This window comes from Spinacia oleracea, chromosome 5 (genome assembly GCF_020520425.1).
Source record: "Spinacia oleracea cultivar Varoflay chromosome 5, BTI_SOV_V1, whole genome shotgun sequence".
NCBI classification, from domain to species: domain Eukaryota; kingdom Viridiplantae; phylum Streptophyta; class Magnoliopsida; order Caryophyllales; family Amaranthaceae; genus Spinacia; species Spinacia oleracea.
This window is the reverse complement of record NC_079491.1, coordinates 78,353,169-78,376,503: the sequence shown is the minus strand read 5'-3', so window position 1 is coordinate 78,376,503 and position 23,335 is coordinate 78,353,169. Positions and strand designations below refer to the sequence as shown.

Below are 23,335 nucleotides of genomic sequence, written 5' to 3'. Positions count from 1 at the left end.
CACTTGAGGTGGTCTTGCACAATGTTGTGGACAAGAAAAACAAGAAGTATGCGTCCAAATGTGAGGAGAACGGTTACAAGTTTATCCCTTTTTTTTCTCTACGTTCGGCCAATTGGATAAGGAGGCTTTGGGTGCGCTTTCATGCAACTAACAGTTTTAAGAGTGGTGCATTTATCCTTTGCCGATTGAGCTTTTGCATTCAGAAAGAGTGGGGACTTGTTTTTAGACTCTCATCCATCTTTATGTAAACTATTTACACGTTTTATTAATATAATCTACTGGTCTGAACTAAACATATTTTTTCTGATCTGAGCTAAACTTATTTTTTCCAATCTGATATGATCTGAACTTATTTCTAATCATATCTGATCTGATTAAATCTAAAATACATAATAAGCCCAGGAAATAAGGTGAACTAAACAGGACCTAAGTAGTAATAAGCCGTAATTTAAAAAATGAAAATAAAAAAGTGAGAACACAATACTGACAGTCTGCATGCCAATTGACCAAACTTTTGCAGCGTGTATGTACATAGATCGAGTCAACCGTTGGTACTTGGTAGGCAATACCCAAAAGAGAGAGCTCACATTTGCCTACTCAAGGCAATCAAATACTCCTATCGAGTACGCAATCCAATACTCCACGGCGAAGGAGAATGTGGGTCACTAGATAAGTAAATCTATCTATAACCTTTTAAAAGCAAGGAGTATGATTTCACTATTCATCCAATAGTCTATTGCCTAAAAACCATTAAATTTCTTATCATTTGTCATTTGTGCCCTCCTTTAAATCTCGTGTTCACTCGGTGACTCCCTTCTCCCTCCTCCCTACTTACCTTCTTCTTTTCCTTTCACATGTGGTTCTTCCATGGATGGTTTTTCAGCAAACCCTAGCTCTCACTCAATCTCCTACGCCCTCATTTTCTCTCTCCTCTCCTCTCCTCTCCTCTCCCCCTCCTTTCTCTATCCATTTTTCTTCTCTGCTACATCTATCTCACTCCACAATAACTGAACATGGCGGCTGATATCCTTGATTGTGGCTAGGGTTTTCTCGTTCTTCTTCTTTCAAGGTTAACAGGAAGTAGACAAAGATAATGGACAAGGTACTTTTCTTCTTTTCTCAATTTCTGAATTTTCTAGGTCTAGGTATTTAAAATTTGATTCTTTTAGGGGTTTTAGTGTTTCAGATTCTAATTTCTCTTAATTTCTGCATTTTCTAAGTCTTGGTATTTAAAATTCGATTTTGTAGGGGTTTTAGGTGTTTCAGATTTGTATCTTCTATCAATTTCTGAATTTTCTAGGTCTAGGTAATTTTAGGGGTTTTTGGTGTTCAAATTCTTATCATTTCTTAGTTTCTGAAATTTCTAAGTCTATGCATAAATAACTATCTTAGCCTCTGGATTTCTTATGAGAGTGTTAGGATTCTACTCTTTTCATAATTTGTTGATTTATGAATTTGTTCGATAGATTACCTTCCAAAGGAAGGAGATAATGCCGAAACTGAGCTTGAAAAGCACTAAGATACTCTGGCTGAGATGGCTCGAGCTGAGGTGACATTCTACTATTTTTTTCATCTCATTCATTGTGACTATGGTTGGAAAACTATTGGTGTGTAAATGTGGATTATGTATTGCCAAATCCTATTTGGTTTCAGGCAACTAAGAAACTCTGGGCTTATATAGTGAAGGATTTGCTCAAGATCCCAACCGGCGTAACAAAAAATTTGACAAGATGTTGCATTCCATTTTTCGTGTAGATACCATCAACAGGTTCTGGATGAATAAATCTCTCTATAAGCATGTATGGCCGCTCAGTCAGAAGAAGGTAATACTGATCTCCTGTTTTATGATCATCGTTCACCAGATATTGCCATTTGAAGTTCTGATTAACAACTGAATTATCTGTGTATGGCAAATGACTCTGATCCTAGGACAGGGGCTCTGATAAATTATACATTATGCAAAATGGTCATAGTAACATTGTGGTAACATTTATTATCTTATAAAAAAAATCTTCTGCTAGATTTCTATGGATGTTTTTCTTTGTTCATCAATTTTCGTTCCTCCTTAACACACTGTTTCCTTTCCCATTGCTTGATAATGTGATTTTATTTCATATACCAGGTCTTGGAAGATAAGCCTGATCAATCAAAATGGACGCTGAAATATATAGCATTTGGCCGTGACATTGAGTTCTCTTGGCTTGCTCGAAATCTGCAGGTACCATCATTCTTTGGTTTTTATATATTTTATCATTCTCTGTTCACTTGAAAGTTATCTCCTGGATATGGTTTAATTTGTACTATTTCTGGCGTCACTGTAGCCCATCCCAAACTAGAAAATTCATTGGAGATCTCTAGAAGGTCTTCCAATCAGGTAAGAATTATATGCAGCAGCAATGCTGAAGCTTGTATTTTCACTGCTTCGTTTATGTGTAATTTTTAATTTCTTCCCCTGCTTTGTTAAAACTTGATTTTTTTTATTTTTATTTTTTATGATTCATTTGTCTCCAGTCCACTGCCTCCTTAGAAAATCCCTAACTAAAATACGTCTTAAAAAGCTTGGGTCCTGTGGTTCATAAATCTATATACATATTAACTGAATGATCAGTTTGTTTCAACAGATGAGTTGTTGTTGCTATTTTGTAGCTCTTTGATTAGTTTAAATAAGGTTAACAGGAAGTAGACGAAGATAATGGACAGGGTACTTTTCTTCTTTTCGATCTCAATTTCTGAATTTTCTAGGTCTAGGTATTTAAAATCCGATTCTTTTAGGGGTTTTGGTTTTTCAGATTCTTATTTTCTTCCAATTTCTGCATTTTCTAAGTCTTGGTATTTAAAATTTAATCTTTCAGGGGTTTTAGGTGTTTCAGATTTCTATCTTTTCTCAATTTCTGAATTTTCTAAGTCTAGGTAATTTTAGGGGTTTTTGGTGTTTAGATTCTACCCTCCAAAACCAGATTAATTGCAGGGCTATTGGCCACTTTAAACAGGTTAATTAAATTTTGTTTTAAGCTGGGTTCATAAGTTTATCAATAATGTGTATTCTGCTGTTTTTTCTTCTCATCGTCATAATAACGGGTTGCTCCTTTTCACTCTTATGCATCAGCTTCTAAAGAATATTAGGGTGCAGAATCTTTAGAATTTGGCATTAGTGTAGCCTTTGCGTTTGTTATTATGATGTTGGAAGATCTTCTTTAATTTGTATGAACTGATGGAATGGTTATGGAATTACAGAATGTGGCTTGATGGTCAGACAGCTGTTACTGCGGATGGGAAGCGCAATGCTCAGTTTTGAGCATACTTTACTGGTATCCCTTATGACCTTTTATGTGTCTCTCAACTGTCAAATTTGAAAGTACCAATTTCTTATTTACTCTGGTTATTATTAGTTCATTTCATATTATGTTAGGTTACTACGACTTTCTCTATATTCATCTGTTTTGACACTCATGTTAGGCATCATTCAATTCTAAAGAAAATTTTAATTGCTTTCTGATTTTCAAAATCAGTAATATGACAAGCATGAAAAGCGATTTTCTAAGGGGTTTTGGTTGTATCTATCAAATTTTGAATTTCCGTAGGTCTTGGTGTGAAGCATAGTGGTTGTGATTTGTGTGTGAACCAGAATATATTTCCCAGTTTTCTTTGTTGTTATGTAATTACAATTTATATCTCAATGTTTTTTACTCGGGTTTGGTACAGTTACTATTCTTTGTTGTGAAATTTATAATTTTTTGATCATATTGTTGAATAAAATCTTCAATAGTTTATTGCGATCAATTTAGTTTTTAGGGGTCTGATTAGTTGGGTTTTTTTTGCTACTTCCCAAACAAGATTGAGGGGTTTTAATCCAATTTAGGTTATGATTACTTTGTAGTTCGAATTAATTATAGGCCGGAACTTTGTCTAAAATATCAAGTTTAGACAGTAATTGAATTGTCTGTTTTGCTTAATTTCTAGCAGCATTGTGTCTTGATTTACACTGAGTTTGCCAATTTTGTAAAATTGTGTATACACGATCATGAGATACTTCATTGAGTCAACCAAGAATAATTTGTTGCACTTTTGAAGAGAATGTGTTGGACCGATGTCCCGAGAAATAGTAGTATATAAATCTAGATTTTCTGGTTGGGTCATGATTAAGTGTGCCATGAATTGAGGATTTTTTTGCGAAGCAGGCACACATTGGGATATTGATATTAGGAGTTTGGCCTTTCTACTGAAAGATCTTCTTTCCGCGCCTAGGGTTTTCATGTGAAAGAACGAGGAGAATGGTAACAGGATAAGGGTGGTGAATTTTAATCAGATGTTAATCAGTCTAACGATCATGTTAATCAGATGTTTTGGAAAGGGAAAGAACAGCAATAGATTAATAATCAAACCAACTGCGAAGACGAGAAGTAGATAACAGCTTAGCAAAACAATTAGTTTTGACCGTTAGACTCCAAGCTGAAAATATGCACAATGTTGAGTGGGTTTTTCAGTTTTGATGGGATAGGGAAATGTTGCACATTGGCAGTGCTTAAGTTTTGCTTCTTCATTCTTAAAGAATTGATTCTGTCAGACTGAACTTTTGGGGGAAAGCATTTATCAATAAGCACTATAGTGTTATGACTAGCTGATATAGTTAACTCCTCAAAGAGACATTAGATCAATATTGTTTTTATATATTTATTAGTAGATGATACATATTGTTTGCTTGTTAATGCATCTATGTTGTCTATTTTTTTAGTAGGTTATCTTGGTTTAGGGGCTAACTATGGTGCAGAGATGGACTTCTTGGCGTTGTGGTATAAACAATCTGGTATTATCTGGTTCTGAAAATATGCAGTTTATGAATCTCTTTGTATAAATTGCGTAGAAAAAAAATAATTGATACCTTTTTTTCGGGGATTAACCGTGTTATTGTGTCTGTACAGTTTATTACTCACGTAATATGCATTCAGATTTTAAAGGCTTCATTGTTAGTGTATGTTGTTACTAGGCATGGTCGGATATGGATGTTGAGATTGAAATCGGGATGGGATAGAACTAAACTTCTTATGCAAGTAGAAACGTACAGTAGTATGCTTGCCACTGACTTGTTTCCTTTTTATTTGGGGAAATGGAATAATGTAGATGATAATATTCAGCTAAAATTGACGATCTAAATTAGTACGAAAAAGGTGGTGTTGGTAGTTCGATCTGGAATCCTGTTTGTCGCTGGTAAAGTAGTGTAAGGTTTGCATCATGCTCTTGACTTTTAGGAAATAACTTATTTGCAGTCGTGTTGGTGCAGAAAGGATTGTAATTATGAGAATTGATCTCGATATGGGGTTATGTCCTGGTATTTGATATAGTTTTTCATTATGAGGGTAGTAAGGGAAATTTTCTTACCTAGAAATTAAAGAAAGAAGTTATCCACATTGTGTTGTATTTACGCCTTTACATGGTCAACTTCTCGAGACAAAGGAACTTTTCTAGGGCTATTTTTCAAAATAATAAGAAAAATACAATGGTTCAGTAGTAGTGTGTGAGGATGAACATTGGGACAAGAAAGCCATTAGTTAGAAAAGGGGGTTGAGGTTTTCAGGAAAAAACGTCTCTGATAATAATTTGTAGCCTGGAGTATAATGCACGTAGAAGGCAAGATAATTTGTTTCCAGATTACACGTCTGCAGTCAGTATGCCACCCATGTACAGTACTTGATGTTTTGTCTAAAAAACAATATAGGTCATTTATTACTTAACAATCATGGAAATTGTAGTGTCCACTACGAAGGAATTTCCATTGATTTAGGTATTAATCCTCTGTGATGCGTTTGAAGGATGCAAGTAGGTGTGCATGGTAAGTCATATTAGTTACTTTATTGGAGAAGAGTTAGTATGGTTTAAGATCCATATAAATGAAGTTAACCTATATCATACTTCGTATGTGTTAATCGTACTTTAATCGTATAGGTTTTTTAGGAAAGATGTCCGGAAATGTATCAAATTATTAACAAAATGTGATGGTTGATACTAATTGAACTAAGTGGCTGCTAGGTAGTAAGATAAAGGGAGTTGATTTTTTGGGTGGAGAAATAAACTAAGAGGTTTAATCGTATAGTTTTTTGTGGGAAAGATGTCTGGAAATGTATCAAATGATTAACAAAATGTGATGGTCTGAGACTAATTGAATTAAGTTGATGTTAGGTTGTAAGATAAAAGGACATGGATTTTTTGGGTAGAGAAATATCTTATTTTCGTTCAAGCCTTTAGTTGAATACTGAGATAGCGAAATTTCAAGGTGGGAAGAGGTGAAGATAATTGGGCTCTCTCTCTCCCACATCTTATTAAGGTTAGGCTTGATGATTGACAGGATTTGGTGCAGTTACCATGTTTGAGTAAAGCTCATTATCTGAAATTCCTGCACTTGGTCATTTTTATAACTTGGAAGATATGGGAAATAGAAGCACCAACACTAGCAACAACGAGGGATAAATATTTAACAACATTCTTCCCCTCTCTTTAATCTCTTGGCATGTATTCTATGGAAAGTTAAAAGGATGGTGGAGGGGGAGAGTTAGTTAAGAATGATCATGTCTTGAAAAGTTGACCTCCCTTCAAAGCCTATGCCTTTGTAGTTGTTATAAACTCTTTCATTGTCCTAGCTACCTGAATGGATTAGCCTTTTATTGTCGCTTCAGTCTCTGTCTATCACAAATTGTGGTACCATGACTTAATTTCCAAAATCAATGGGAAACCTTATATCACTTCAGACACTTAAGATCTATTTATGGTCATGGGCTTCATCTATATCTAGAACAGAAGTTCAATGAACCAAATGCGGAGGATTGACACAAGATTAAACACATCTCATATTGATTGTAGTTAATAAATAGGTGAGCTCCAATTCTTAGATCTCCTTTTGATTATTCCTCTCTGCCTAAGTTCCTCTCTACTTTAAAACAGTATGTCATAGTATTTCTAGCTTGTATTTATCTTCCTGCATGAGATGATATTTATCATGTGTAACTTTCTTTACGTTTTTCTCCCAGGAGAGTACAAATGCTTGAGGAGATCCTATGCCGATGTTTTCTAATGCAACATTTTGTGATCCCTTTATCTTAGGGTAGGTCTAGAGGTCATAACCATCATGGTTTCTCATATGGTTATTTGATGTCCTGCTGATGATTTTATGCCAGCATTGTTTTTTTCATTTCACATAAAGCTAGATTGTGAGTTCCCAACCTTCAGATTAGAGTCCGAGTGATTCTTATGTTTGATTTTGAAATAATACTAGGCTATGTTTTTCATTGAACGTTTGTCTATATGTGTTTGTACGTATGCAGGAATAATATTATCAGGAGTGGACTAAGGACATGTAGGCTATGCTTGTGTTTGAGCATGTGAAATTGTGAATGATGATGAAACATCAGCTTTGGAGTTGTTCATGTTTGAACACTAAATACGAAGTAAGAATGAAGACGCTGCTGGAAAAGACGAAACATGTTACAGGGTCAGAATTTGAGTGTCGCAACATGATAACATACACAATCTATTTCAGTTCATTATTTACAAAAGAAATGTTATAGATGTAACATGTATGAACTATGTTGTAGAAATCTGTAAGAAATATATTTCTTCCTTCAAATACAAAGTTTTATTTGATTAGCCATAATTGAGATAATTCAATAAAAATAATTGCACAATTGATTTTTTTTTCTACCTTGGGGGACGGCGAACGTTAGCGCGTCGGCCAACAACTAGTATATGTAAGAAGAGGGGTGGAGGTCCTTACATCAGGGGTTCAAAAAAAGTCTAATATGTACTCCCTCCGTCCCGGAATACTTGACCTGTTTTCCTTATCGGACCGTCCCTTAATACTTGACCTGTTTCTAAAATTGGAAATATTCTAACAATAATTATATTATTTCTCACTCCACCCCTATTAACCCACCTACTCCATACAAAAAATAATTAAAAATTCAACCCCACCCATTTACACATTTCCCACTAACTACATTAAAATAATACCCCACTATCAACTACTACCTATTAAATTAAATAAGTCAATTCAAGTCCCTTAAACTTTGTGCCGGTCAAACCGGGTCGAGTATTCCGGGACGGAGGGAGTACATTTCTATCATCTCCTTGATTTAACGACTTGCAGCACTCCCCATTCCTCATTTTCAGGCTCAAAAGACGTAAAAGAACACGCTTGTTTGAGTATGATTTTCTGCACATATTGATCTGCAAGAGAATTTTGTGTTTACTTGCATAGCTCATAAATCATAATACTCGATTTTCCCTGAACAGCCATTCACAGCTTAAAATGGAAAGAAATAACATTACAACCTGATGAAGGAAATTCACACAGATTTAAGCTAGGATAGTACCAAGACAATGTAAATTTTGTTCCATATGTGATAAAACTTTCGTCCGGGGATAAGAGGTGTGATTAGAGCCAAAGGTAAGATTGAAACAAAGTCCAAAGAACACCATGCACTATACCTTGCACGGTACGCAGATGTCATAGTAGCCACGTGCAAAATACTTGCATCAACAGTTCACTTGGGGAAAAGGATGCAAGAGTACGACTACTAAGCATCAAGCCTTACTTGTCATACACTTACACGATAAAGTGAGAAATCCCACTTTCTACATTGGTCTGGTAGTTATCCATTTAAAGGGCTTCATAGGCCACTTACAGTTCTTATTGTTATAAGCTGGCAGTGAAATATGCAGATTCTTGCTGCTTCAGGCTGTCAGCAACATGTTTTACAACTCCAGTACCAGCATTGTGAAACCATTCATTTTTCACCTGAACAAAATAATACGAAGTAGTAAATTATAACACAGCAGACAAGTAAGAGGTCAGCAAGAATAGGTGATAAAAACGTAATTGATGCTAGTACATGTATGTTGTTATGTGCAAAGAAGGGCCACACTGCAGAATGAAAGCTAACATCGACTTTCTTCCATCCCAATCGCTGCAAGCCATGTATCATTTCCTCTGGAGAGAAAAAACAGGCTACTCATACATATTAATATATACAGACATTTAAAACTAAACAAAAACAATTGATTTTAATGATTACTGGTTAAGCTACTCTTGTCAACCCAAAAAATAACAGCAACTGATTACCTTCCACGAGTTCATGATATTCAACTGTATTTTGAGTGCTGGGTTCAGTCTGTGCAGCCTCCTTTGCTTTGGCAACTTCTGTAGCAAAATGGGGACCCTCGGATGAAACCGGCGGACAATATTCAGCATCTACGACATGCTTGTAACCATCCAAAGATCGTTGAGGAGGCTGGGAAAAGGAAAAATACACAGCATTCAGCAAGCAGCCAGATGTTGAGTGCCAGTTTATTTGGATACATAAAAGGATTTCCCCAATCTATGCATCAAAATCATGCTGGCACTGTCCAAAAGAAGTCGAACTCATTCATCACTCTCGCTGGCACACAACCGCGAAGTGCCAAAAGAGTTCCTATGGAAAGATGCTCTTCCTTAATATGTTTTAAAAGAATCTAACAGCAGCCAAAAGCCAACTCTTTATCTGAAAGTAGACTGCTTAATGTTGATTGTTTACAATTATGGACAACAGCAGTTGCAATTTCACAATTTTACTGCAAAAAGAAAAAGGAAAATATAAAAATAAATTTGACTTCAAGACTTTATAAACCAATACAACAGGATCCAAGTCCTATTTAAGCTCATAAAGTATATGATAATAAAGAAGGCATCCTTGCCCCAACCCAACAGTCCCCCTGTACTAATTGCATCCTATAATCGAGCTTTGGTTATACAAGGTTTAACTATTGGTCAACATCTTATAGCATGTAGATTGGAGCTCTTGGAGTGGCTCTCCTAGGAAAGAGAAAATCAAGAGCCAACTTTACCCCAACATTGGGGCTCTTGAGTGGAGAACCTCTTGAGCATGGCTCTTGGTCAAGACACCCCAATAAATTGGATGGGCACCTATCTTTGCTACACGTGGACATGGCTCTCAATTTATGGTGACCACCAAATAGTGAAAAGTAGTTTGAAGAGCTCTTTTAGAGAATTCACAAATGTTGAGTTTTTTTGGAGGAGCTCTTGAGATTGTCTTGTAGAGCGAGAGAAGAGAGCTCATTGGAGAGTTATGTACCAATGAACGTCCTGTAAAGCCATATCTAAATACCATGTCAGGCTCCATTTACATATTATGTATGGTCCCCAAAATAAATACAAACATTGATCTCTTGAAACCAATAACTAAAAGACAGAACTCAAAGTCACACAATTTTTGTCTGTAATATGGCCAGAGAAGACCAGGTTACAGAGAATAGTAGTGCGATAAAAAGAAAAAGACTCTTGTCCCCAAGTTCCTGAAATATTTCAACCAAAATAGTTGCATACTTCCAGGCTGAAGCTTCGCAATTTCTATAAACAACTGCTTCCATGTTTGCAAGAGGTAAACAGATCACTTCTAACTTTCCAAGAGTGCCAAAACTTAAGAAACTCAGAAATTAAAATATTAAATTACCTTGGGAAGTTCATCTTCTCTCCTGATTGAAGATGTGCGCCAGCCAACCATATCTAGAAAATGTTAAGGAGATTTTCCTTTCAAAGAAGGAAAGACAACATAGTCGAATAATTATATTAAATACTTGCAGACTTGCAGTACAGCAGTAGGATACGATCAAAAGATACATTGGCATATATTATGCGACATTTGAATGCACCAAGGGAAGATCTGCAAGATACATTGCAGGAAATCAAAAAAAAAATCAGCATAGAGTAAAGATCTGCAGTTTTTTTAATGTATGCAAACAAAAAAGTAGACTGAGTACACTAACATAGATTTTTTTTGGAACCCTCATAATTGATACTTCCACTGACTGTACCCTGAGGTATATTAAAACTCCTTTTTTCTAGCTGTTGTTCTAGTAATGTTAAAAAAATGACCGAAATAAAAAGCTACTTCCTTTTTTCAAGAAAAGAGGCAACTCTTTAGTCAAAAAAAAATTTGGGAAAATAATACAGTTCTAATTTTTAAACAGTTTGTTTTAATTCAAAACTTCATTGTTCTTAGACTTTAAATTAAAGATAAAATGCCTCGCTGAACTGTCTGCACTTTCAATATGATATGGGGTAGCAATTGATCGATACAATTTGATCTTAGGGGATAGGTTGCATACATCAGACCCTCCTGCCTTGCCTTCTTTAATGTGACTGGGGCGGGATCTTGAAAGTAATTACCTATTCTAGAAGCTACTCATTTTCGCTGTGCTGCATCAACACTATGTATAATTGTATACTATGCTATTCAAGCAAAATTGCCACCTTTCAAAGTTTCAAAGATTGGCACGAAGTATCTAAGAAAGGGAAAACAGACTACCAGTACCAACTACAAGTATTACTCCCAAAAAATGACTTCAAGCATTATAGCGTTTATCTTTCCCAGTAAACAAACAAAAAAAGCCCACAAAACAAGAAAAAAATATTCAAAAAATAAAGGATAAAATCATCAATTTGTTCAAGAGAATTTTATTTCAAATAGTATCCCGGCATAAAGTAAAAATAAATAAATTACAGCTCAACAAATAGTTTTCTTCATTAAAATTTTCTTTTAAAGATTGTATTCAGGTTGCCACCACATCAAAAGCATATGGATTATGGCACCACAACATCAACATAGTTGAATAAAATTCTTCCAGCATTTTAACTTACATAAATTTACCATCTTCACAATCTGTTGCCATCTTTAGAAGAAGTGGGGGTCTATTTGGTTTACCATCTGTAAGGAAGAGCTGACTACCAGTTCGACCAACAAAAATAGAAGCAAAGGATGGAGCAAGTTTCTCTAAGAGAGGAGATCCTAAAAGGAATGGTAGCTGAAAGAAAAACAAGAGAACCACAAGATCAGCTCTGAAGCACATATAATGAAGATAAAAGAATTAGAAAACCGCACAGGAAAATTGCAGGCTTTTTTACCCACCATTATCTAATAAAAGGAAGCAGCAAATAACACCAAAACTGACGTGTCAAGAACAGACTGGAATTCATGAAACTTTAAAAATTTCAAGGCCGGTTTTTATTCAGCGGTATATTGTCAGATCTCAAAACCAATGATTCTAAATCAACTAACAAAGCCAAGCTAGATAGCATATGAAGAGCTGGTGAATGCTTACACGAAGACCTACGAGAGGAATTAAAGGACAGAAATCGGTCCTTTACATGCACAAAATTAAAATGTATCTGGTCAAAATTTAACACCTAGAATTCAATGTTTGTAGTATTAATTTTTGACAAAGCAGTGTCTTTATACAAAAATATAGTATGAAATAAATACAAAAAGCCTGAAAAACAAGTAGAGAAGTGTCTGAAATGAAAACAACTCAATTTCACATGTCTACTCATATGGTACTGACATATCCTTATAAGTCCCAGTTTTCTTCAAAACTCTTCCCTTTTGTCTTTGCAGTCACGTATATATCCTGGCCTCCTCTGTTCAGTCTATACACCCCTCCCCAGACCACCCCCAGGGAAAAAGAAAATAAACTCTCCTGTTTAAATGCTGGCATATAGACTGAATACTTTTACGGAGTAATATGAAAATGCTGGCCACCAAATTAACTGACTCCTTAGACCCAGCATCGACTTAATGTAAACAGAATTTATCAGTTTCATCAGCAGTGGAATATTATTCGCTTTGGGTTGATGATCAAGTCACCTACCCAAGCAACCATTTCAGCATTTCTTCATCCATAAATCGGTGATACATAGGGTTAACAGTAAAAGATACATTCCTCAAGAAGTAAAAACGCTTTCATTTATTGCATTGGTTTTCTTCCCTGATTCTGCTTCATAAAAGATACAGCATGAGAAACCATAAAATCACAGCTTTTTTTAGTTGTCTCGAGTATAGTACTTCTAGAAGAGCAACTCAACCACAAACGTCTTCCATGACACTTGGGATGACAAGATCGTCCTATTCTAACTTGTTAAGACAGGTCACTAAACAGAGTATATTACCATATAGATCTATAAATTGAGTAATACAATCAAAAATCTGTTCATGGACATTACTTTATCTAACCTTATTTTGGATTTCTTACTACCTATGTTTCAAAATACTTGCATCATTTCTTTTTTTCAAGTATCCCAACACGCTTCTTTGGACATTAATATCTCTAATTGCGTATAAATAAAAAATATAAAAAGTTAATATTTGGAATCCTCGCATTGATAGGAATTTAACAAGATCTTACTTGACTATGTTTTTTCTTACATAATGGTGAAAGAAAGATTGTCAAAGTTGGTTGATAAATAGTGCCCAAATGAAAATTGATGCAAATATTGCGAAACGGAGGTAGTATTACACTAAAAACTCTGTAAAGTCATCCACCTTGTATGTCCCAGGGTTGCTAAACAATACTTAAGTCTAATGCCGATAAATAATCTCTAATAAAGGTGTAGTTTTGGCTGTGTGTGAGGGCCTCTGCAGAAGTCTTATAGATACACGACACCAAATTCAGTCAGATATATGGTTCATAAAGCAAATTAACTATAGAAATTATCATACTAGCCGCCCCAATTTCAATTGAACTCAAAAGACACTACTAGAGTACTAGACCAATTTTCAGCTGTGCACAAGATCAAAATAATATGTGATGTATCCTCTGCCTCTTATTCATGGAGAAGTCCCAAAATAATAACGCCTTTCTAAACAAGGATGGAAAACCACATATCTGCCGCTGCAGGGATGGAATCTGTACTTTGCTCCCCCACGACCCCACCCCTAATTGTAAATAGGCCATCCATTATAAGAAAGATCCCCATGACAAGCAATATGTAAACAGTATGATAGGTTAACTAAAGGCTCTTTAACCCGTCAACATTTGTTTTCTTGTCCAGTTCTGACAAAAGCAAGCTATGTCCTTGTAGGATAAACAGTTTTCTTATTTTCATGCTTACCGCAAGTTCAGCCTACAAACAAATTGATTGATTATATGGTGTAAAATGCTGGAGGCTTGTGAGCTGTTAAAGAACTTCCATCAGACAGAAATAATGAACCTATGATATTGAACAGGAACTACTATCTTTCATAAGGATGACTGACCTGATTCCTTCCTCTTACTCCAAGGTGCGGACTAGCTAGTGTAATGAAATTTATAGGTTCCAGTCCAGCAATTACACCTTGCTTTGTTGAGTGGCCTGTTTTTGAAGTATCACCCATATCTCCATCACCCGAGTTTTTTGGGGTGTAAAGGACAGAAACAGCATATCGCGCAAATAAGCCACCAAGAGAATGAGCTAAAAAGGAAATTTTCTTTAGACTCCCTGTCTTGTGTACAATTTGTCTGACCTGTTAAGCAAATTAAACTAATTTCAAACGAAATGTTTATATGAGACAACAAAGATAGCAAGAAACGTAGTCAAAGTTCACCTCCTCAGCCAAACGTTTTCCAGCCCCATCAATGCCGCCAAACGTTTTAGTGAAGGTATTTGATGAGCTAGCTGAATAAAAAGAAAAAGAGCAGTTAAATGTCCAAACTAAGAATAACGAGTATTGATGAATGAGCAACAAAAAAATCTTTCACCACAGCACCTAACGAAAATAACTGGAGTTTGATGCTATAAAAACTAAAATTAAAATTGAAGGTTGTTCCCATAGAAGAGTGTGAAATAACAATCAGAGAACAAGATGGAAGAAGATAATAGCACTGAAGCAACTAGGGTATGTATGACAGAAGAACAAAGCATGCTTTATGCAGCAAAAGTCTACTTAACTTCTTCGGACAAACTAAAGCGGCACGTCTTGTTCCCGTTTGGTAGCCAGTAATAGTGGCGGGAAAGGGAATGAATCTAAGTGTAATTTGGCAAGGAAAGTGACATCAGAATGTCCATGGTAATGCAACATCCCAAACTTGTGTTTTTCTTCATAAACTTTCATTCCCACCTAATATCAACCCCAAAGTGGTATGGTAATGAAGATATATGAAGAAAATGAGCTACTTGAGGTGAATGAGCGTTACCATGGGGACTAGTATATCACTTTTCTCAGACATTTACAATACAATTTCATTCTCATTACCACCATTTATTACCACCTACTAAACGGGCCGTTGCAGTTCTTCTATGTGTATTTGCATCCTACCAGATGCTGCTAGTACTTAAAACATAGTGCTCCATAAATTTAAACAAGGAAATCATATGGTCAAACAGTGCAAGAGTTTCATCAATCATACGTTTTGTGCTCTGCCAGTTTAAAACTGTATCTGCAATGTACCTAGCCAAGCTGCAATTTTAGCAATTAATCCTAGAGAGTGGAGGGTAGAGAGTTTAGACTTTAGAGGCTATTCACAGTTCACAATAAAGTAGATTGATACCAAAACAACAAGTGACGTACTAGGTGAGAGAGGTAGATAAAACTCACCATAAATTAAGAAGTTTCTTCCCAATCGCTTTTTCAATTCCGCTTCAAAGTATATCCAATCACTTGGGCTGTTCTAAGAACAAATGTGAAACGTCATTCTAAGTTTGGTTAGTAGTTTAACTCAAATTTGGCACGCGTCATATACAGTCAGTAAAGCCCATGCAGATGATTATGGACGAAATTTGTAATCAGGAGAAACTGAAGAACCAGATTTATATTCTTGATTGCTAAGAATCTAAGACACACCACAAAGATAAATGCGAACCTATTAATCTAAGCTGAGTTCTATCTTCATCCATTACACAGTAGAATCAAACTCAAGCAACGTGTAGCTCATACCTAATGGAAGTAAGAAACATAGACAAAATATATATTTGCCTTGAAACTTCAGAACTGGGATACAAAGAAAAATTGTCACATTATTGAGAGTTTGGGATGTATGTTCACATAGAAAAGATGAGCAATAAAAAAAAACCTGAGACTACATAACAAATATGAACAGAGCATAACTAATAAGATCCCCCCCCCCCCTCCCCCTCACCCCGAGAGAAAGGGAGAGAGAGAACGAGAACAGTAGAACGCAACTAATGGGAAAGTCCAGCTCCTGGTCATCTACTTTATAACCTCCTCAAAACTTGAAAAACTATAAGTACATATACCTAGCCATGATGCCATGGACAAGCACAAGAAGATGATCCGGCCCCCGTTCTCCACTTGCAATAACTGTTGGAGACAAACTTCCAGCTGTGGTACTCATTGTATGAGACTCAAACCTTTGAATTTGCCAGCTATTATTCACCCCTGAAAACATAAGCTTCATCAATTAGCCAAAGCTTTGAAAGGCCAAGGAGATAGATAAGAAAAGGCTTACTATAAATTCCAGCATTTACATACAGATCATCACAACCAAAATCGTTCCTTCAAGAAATCTGTCATAGTTGTTTTAACTTATAATTGAACATCAAGGCAACTCACTTCAAAACTAATGCCATTCCTTCATTTCTCCATTTCCAACAAAAAATGACTTTAATAACAAAGAGAGAACAGTGATATTTTCATTGAGCAGTAATTACTGAACTCCACGTTTGTTTTCCGCGCTGCCAATACATCCAACACCCTTAAGAGTGCAAATATCAGCATTTCACATTAAAAAACATAGAGAGACTACAGAGCATCAAAACCTGAAGAATGTCCAGCACAACAAGGATCTAACTGGTTCGACAAATATGTTTCTTGTGCTTGACATGGACCATAACAACAGTCCTGCAATAATTGACATACAACATCTCCCCCTTTTTACTCTGTGGAGATGCATCACTCCTGAAAATCTTTCTTTACTTACTGTTATGCCAGATATATGGTACATAGTTGCAAAAAGAGTAGCTCTAAAAACACACGAAATTGAGTTAAGCGTTTTCCCGTCGAACATGAGACATGATCCAATCCAAACAAAATAATCCTTGTTAATGGACAAGTGTTAGATGCCTTTGACAATCAAACTGCATAATTCTAGCTCCAATGTCACGAGGGTAGGAAAAATTTGCGATCAACAAAGTTTCATCTCCAAACAAATTACATAACTCTAACAGACAAAGACTTTCTTTGGGATCAGCCTCCCCTCTTAACCTCTCTCAGTCTGCCAACATAGAAGTCAATATTTAAGAATCAAAGTGACAGCGCTCAACTCTGCTTCACCAAGCAACTGCAACACAGAAATTTCCCATTTCTAAATTTACTTTATAGACAACATCCATTATGCCGGATCCAAGAAAAAGAAGAGGGAAGCCAACTAATGTCTTATATGTCAGGAATTAACCGATTAATCTACTAATAAACACACAATATTCTCAGGCCTCAGCCACCTTACAAAAGCAACTTCTTTCAGGGCATAAAGGTCCAGCAGAGAAAGACAAGGAGATCATTCTTTAGCTATCTCTTGCACAATTGTGGTCAAAGAAACCAGACATCTATAGATATACCTTCATATTCACATAAGAATCTTGAGCATATAGTTTCATACCACTCAAAAATCTTCTTTTATGGTATAATACACATATCTCATGACACGAGTCCGCACGACCACACAAGCCATAAATACAATAGAACGTACATGACTACTAACCTTCTTCAGAGATTCCACGCCAGTTATATTCTAAAAGTGAATTTCCAATCTGCCATCTACAAATCCCACCACATTACCAAAACTACCACAGGCACTCATTATCTGCAAAGCAACGCCCTTCAAGATGATATAATGTCATATTGCGCAAACCCCTTCAACACAAATTATGATCTCTAAACTCCCTATCAAATATCCACCCACTCACCCAACAACAACAACAACAACAACAAAAGTACATTAAAAGAATCATCCATTCTTCACTAAATATCTCTGTCTATGCCAATCACACTATCCACCAAATAAGTTCAATTTACGACACCGCCACACAACCTCATGATCTCATGATTTGATCAATCAATGACAAGGCTTCCCAAACTTCAACTACGAAATTACCAGAAATTCAAAGGGCGATCATAAATCTTCACAATTGGGGCAAGTAAAGATCAACTTTCTCCACGAAATTACCGGAAATTCAATGGCAATCATTATCAACACAGTACTAAACTCTAGCATTATTTAATATGCAAAATAACCTACCAATAACTATTCTATTGCAAATTCAAATACTACAATCAACCACCAGACAAAATATGTACAAAAAAAATAATTTAAAATTCAACATTATATTATTGAGAAGAAGAAAGTTAAATTACCGAAGAAATTACATGAACTGGAGGATGAACAAAAATGTGATGACGACGACAACGACGACTGCGACGAGGAGGACGACGACGACAAAGGTGACGAAGAAGGAAGAGGTCCTCCAGCAAGTTTTAGAGAGAGAAAAGGGGAAGGAGGAAAATAGCTGCGCGCGTATAATAAACCCACCGACGCAGACGCTGCTGCTGCCATGTATATACACCTTGTTCAATCTTATTTATTTGTTGGGTATCTAAAAATAGATAATATCGAATATTCTATTAAATTAAATTAAAAAAAAAATGGAATTTGGTTGGAAACACCAACACGAGAAGCCCATACTTTTATGGGGTGGATGGATGGTGAAATTTAATGAAATTGGTTGCGTTAATTTTCAGCTATCTACTGTATGTTTCTGCTCTGTGATACACGTTGTGTTTTTGAGTTTGAGTGAAGGGTAGTTTTCTCTCTCCAGAACCAGAACTCCAGAAGCAGTGGGAATGGTGGGAAATGTGCAGAGGGAGGAGAGAGAGAAAGAGAGGGGAAGGAGTTGAGTTTTGTCGTCAATGGAGAGTGGATAGAGTTGGGTAGTGAAAACAAATTTTCAGCCGGACAATTTTGGTTTGTTTGGTTCGTTGATGGCTTTTCCATTGACAAAGGGGTTGACCATCGACGAATGTAAATACAATTAGGGGGCGTTTGGTTCACACAGGGTAAACGGAATGAAATCAAGAATGGGATTGAAGGGGAATGGGAATGAAACCCTTTGATTTAAAAAGTTGTTTGGGATGTATTTTTCATTTTCCATTCATCTTCTCCCTCCCTTGCTCCCTCCCTCCGCCGCCCACCCTCCCTTGCTCCCTCCCTCCGCCGCCCACCCTCCCTCCGCAGCCCACCCTCCCTCCACCGCGCACCCTCCCTCCGCAGCCCACCCAACCACCTTCTCTTGCTCAGCTCCCTCCGTCGCCATGCCTCCCCCTCCCTCTAATCTTATTTTCTCACAATTTTATGGATGAATTTGATGTTTAAATGTTCTAATTCGACTATGAAATCCTCATATCTGAAGATTCCATAGCCGAATTTGACCATTTCAAGACATAAATTGCACAAAAAAAAAGGTAATTTTCATTCTAAATCTTGTTTTTTCTTCAATTTTTTAGGGTTAATTGGGGTGGTGGTGGTGGGGGTGGTTTCGGGTCATGGGGTGGTGGGGGTGGGTCAGGGGGTAGTTTCTGGTGGTGGGGGTGGGTAAGGGGTGGTTGTTTCGAGTCATGTAGTGGTTTCGGGTGGTGGGGGTGGGTCAAGGGGTGGTTTCGCGGGGGGTGGTGGGGGGGTCATGGGGTGGTTTCGCGGGGGGTGGTGGTGGGGTCATGGGGTGGTTTCGGGTGGTGGGGGTGGGTAAGGGGGTGTTTTCGGGTAGTGTTGGTGGGTTTAGGGTGGTGGTGTCGGGTGGTGGGGGTGGTTTCGCGGGGTGGTGGTGGGGTCATGAGGTGGTGGTTCATGTGACTTTGGGTGTTATAAGGTGGTTAATGTTTTTTCAGAAGTGTCGGGGGAATGGGAATGGAAAAGTCTAGGGGGGGTGGGGAATCAGTGTAGAAGGTTTTTGGGGTAACCCAAAAATGAAATTGGGTAAAGGGAATGGTGAAACATGCCAAGCAAACAATAACAAAGGGAATGATATCAGTCCATTCCCATTCCCTTTCCTGAAAACCCCCAACCAAACGCCCCGTTACTTTACCAAAAGGTCTTGCGCGCACAAGGTGCACAATAAATTTATTGTACATCAATATAACTTTTACTCATTTTCTTGTAACTTTAACCTAGTTTTGATTAACTTTTATTAGTAAAAAAAAGTTGATAGATAAACATTTTAAAGGGTTATATGATTAATTTTATACATTATTAGTGATTTTGAAGAAATAAGTTTTATTAGAATGAAAAAAAATTCACTAAAAAATATATAACTTTTACATATATAAGCTTGACTTTTAGGCATTTTGAGTTAACTTTTACTCTGGTGTACAATATTTATTGTACAACCTTTGTAAATAAGAATTTGTGTTACTTTTAAGAACAAGATCAACGGGGTCTTATCTTAAGATGTTCTTCATTTGCCATGTCAGCATTTCATTAATATTAAATAATTAAATTATTATTAAGACTCTTTAAGATTCAATCAAATTTAGCTCTTCACCCATTAAATCATTTAAGACTTGTAAATTTATGTAAAATATCATTTTATTTTTTAATTTAACTCACATACCAAGTCTTAAATTGAGTCTTAATTTTTCAAAACTCACTTTAAGACTTTGATAAGACTTGTCTATTTCAATGCTACAATTTCTATATGTCTGATCTTAAGACTGACGAATCATATGCCATGTCAGCAAAATTCATGTCTTAAGACTTGTGCACAATTCTAGATGGTCATCGACGACTCTATGCCTCAAGTGGCTTGTGTCTATATGGACACACGTGGCTTGTATTAGTACCCATTAATTTTGTAGTGATACTGAGACTAATATGGTATTGATATACTAATACATTGCTAAGAAATAATGAAGTACCATTTTAAATAATTTGTGTTTTTGGTAGTGAAATATTCTAAAAGAAAGTAAGAAATAAATAAATGAATCTCCATTATGTAGAGGAACTCTTAAGGATTTGGTGTCCTTTTTTTAATTTTATATTACGAAGTATACCCTTACTCTAAAAATTCGTAAAAAAAAATAAGCGTTTATCTATAAATGGAAAATATAATTTCAAACCAAAATAATTTCCACGCATGCAACACGTGCATAAACACCAATAATAAAAAAGATATAAAAATTGGAGAGTATCAAAAGCTCATTAGAATTGACAAACTAGCTTTCAATATTGATTGCATCTTCAAAATTCAAGCAAAAAAGAAAAAAAAAATCCTCACTTTCTCTAGGATTTTCTCCCCTATCTTTAAAACCTTCTCATTGAGGCTACATCTTATTAAATGTAGAAAGGGAAAAAAAAAAACCAAGTGTACTCCTTAAATTTAATTAGATGGTGGGGTTAATAAGTTACTAAAAACCCTAAACTCTCTCACTTCTCTCTAAAATATCCCAAAAAACCAAAACCCTAGTATATCCCCTGCTCACCGGCGGCCAGATCTTGACTCATAAATCGGGTCGCCGGTGAGCCTCTGTTATAGTTTAGGGTTGTTTTGTGTTTAATTCTCGTTGGCAAAGCTTGCATCAAGGATTCCGACCAAATCGAAGTTAGGGTTTTGACTTTGGGTGACTGAAATCCTTTGCAGCTCTTTTGCGGTGCCGACGAAGGTGGTTTTCCGGAAAGAGAAGAAGAAGAAGGAGCCAAGCGGTAGCTTCCACCTCCTCTTAGTTACGCCGCTCTTCTCACCGGGTCTGTTTCAACCGACAAGGGTTCGCTGGTTTTCTTCGACTTTGGAGGTGATCGGTCCAGTTCACATCGTCTTCTAATCCGAGCTCCCCTAAATCGCTGCCTCCATTAATTGTTGGTAAAGGTAAAAAACCGCCTCTTTTAATCTGTAGGTAAAGGTAAAGGTTTAGGGAAAAGGGTTCAATTTCGGTTTAGATTGTTAATTTTTGGTTGTGATCTGTGAGTTTGGGAATTTTGGATTCTGAAATCTATAACCCGTCGTCGTCCTGTAGTGTCGGATATATCCCGATCTTGATGGTAAAGGTAAAGGGTAGTCAAGGGTTTCAGTTAAGTGCCAATTATTCTTTTGTTTCTGTAGCCTCTGGAGTTTGGTTGTTGGCTTGTTTGGTTGTTTTTGGTTGTTTTATTAGGTCTAATGTCAATGCTTGGCTGTTGTGGGTAGTTGTGTTGTTTTCTCTTTTTGATGGTAAAGGTTTTCCTGTGATTGTTGCTAGTGGTAATCAATTGTGGTTTCTGTTGGTTAGGAGGGTTGTAGTAGTGTAGACACCTACTTTTGTCCCCGTTCCCGCAAGGGAAAGGTTCGATGATGAAAGCATAAAAACTCCACTTGACAACGCGTCTCCTATAAAATAAACGAATCTCGATTCCCCATTTCATTTCACCCGAAACCTGCTATTTATGGAAACCTGCTAAAAATAGTAACTGCCGTAAAAGGTAGCTTCTAAAAAGGGGCAAATCATAAAAGATAGAAACCTGTCAGAATTAGGTGTTGCATTCCAACATAAATCCTAAATGAGATAGAAAACTGCGAGAATCCTATTCCTAATATGATTCAGAAATAAGAGTTACGTATTAATTAAAATCCTAACGAGCCTAGAGTTCGTAACGGGCCCAGACGCATTCCGTCATAAAATTGATACGCGCTAAAAGACTCAAATTAATCTCAAACTCTACGGATTTCAGGAATCCGAATCTGACTAAAGAAAACTGCCCAGGCCCTATTTTCAACGCCTGGCTCTGGGCGCCGAAATCTTCGGCGCCCAGGCCTGGGCGCTGAAAATACCTGGGTACGTGTTTTTTCCTAATTCTTTGTGGATTAGAACTCTGCAATTCTATCTTTCCACGAACTCTTCCCTATAAATAGGCCCCTAAATTCGACGTGAAAAGAACACACAACAACACACAATTATATTCTGAGTATTGACTCCAACCCTTAGCCTAAGCCTCACGCTGCGAAATTGTTCACGCGTTCTGTCGCAATCGATCCATAAATCGAACAGAACGTATCCTGTCCCATAATTTGAGATTCGTTAAATAAAAAGGAGAAATAGCAAAGTCAAAGTGGTTAGTTTTCTGAGAACCGTGACGCACCTCTCAAGGGTGCGTCGTAATGTGTCCCTTTTCGATGATTTAACTGCTTTCCTCACCCTTTTTATGAACTATTAAACTAACTAAATCTGATTGTTCTATCACGCCTAACAAATATAATATTTTTGGGAAATCGGATTATCATGCTAGGTCCCTTAATGCTATTTAAATCAGATAATCACGATCGAATTAGTATTATATGTTGCATATTGCCAAAATCAACTCAGATTAGCTTAATAGTTAACGCATGTCCCTTCAATTATTTATGCTGAGCTAGTAAGGATATCCTGCCTCTGGAGTTATCGACGAGCGAAGTACTCCTCTCGGTAGTTACAGTCCCCCGAACCCTCAATCTCTACCTTTCGGGTGTATGTTGAGAGATCCCCACACCAGGGATCACAAGGGAACCTACGGCCGTCGTGGT

The 23,335-nt window shown here is 36.7% G+C and overlaps 1 protein-coding gene and 1 long non-coding RNA gene across 8 annotated transcripts; one reads left to right on the top strand and one right to left on the bottom strand.

Moving 5' to 3' along the window:
- Positions 1-3,264: 3,264 nt before the first annotated feature.
- Positions 3,265-7,292, top strand: LOC130461274 (uncharacterized). Its single transcript, XR_008921724.1, has 2 exons — positions 3,265-4,804; positions 7,020-7,292. It is a non-coding gene; the product is annotated as an uncharacterized lncRNA (long non-coding RNA).
- Positions 7,293-7,432: 140 nt separating this feature from the next.
- Positions 7,433-18,782, bottom strand: LOC110793747 (lipid droplet phospholipase 1). 7 transcript variants are annotated; one of them, XM_056829288.1, is made up of 12 exons: positions 18,168-18,779; positions 16,052-16,193; positions 15,393-15,460; positions 14,403-14,473; positions 14,076-14,321; positions 11,684-11,847; positions 10,651-10,706; positions 10,497-10,549; positions 9,110-9,278; positions 8,880-8,995; positions 8,673-8,785; positions 7,433-8,214 (listed from the first exon to the last, which is right to left on the bottom strand). In XM_056829288.1, the coding sequence occupies exons 1-11, from the start codon at positions 18,364-18,366 to the stop codon at positions 8,684-8,686; spliced, it is 1,386 nt and encodes a 461-aa protein (XP_056685266.1). In that variant the 5' UTR covers positions 18,367-18,779; the 3' UTR covers positions 7,433-8,214; positions 8,673-8,683. The 7 variants fall into 7 exon arrangements, with proteins under 7 accessions (XP_056685266.1, XP_056685269.1, XP_021854339.1 ...); XM_056829291.1 differs by having other exon boundaries at positions 8,880-8,977; positions 18,168-18,776; XM_021998647.2 differs by lacking the exon at positions 7,433-8,214 and having other exon boundaries at positions 8,389-8,785; positions 18,168-18,359; positions 18,496-18,778.
- Between the last annotated feature and the right edge of the window lie 4,553 nt (positions 18,783-23,335).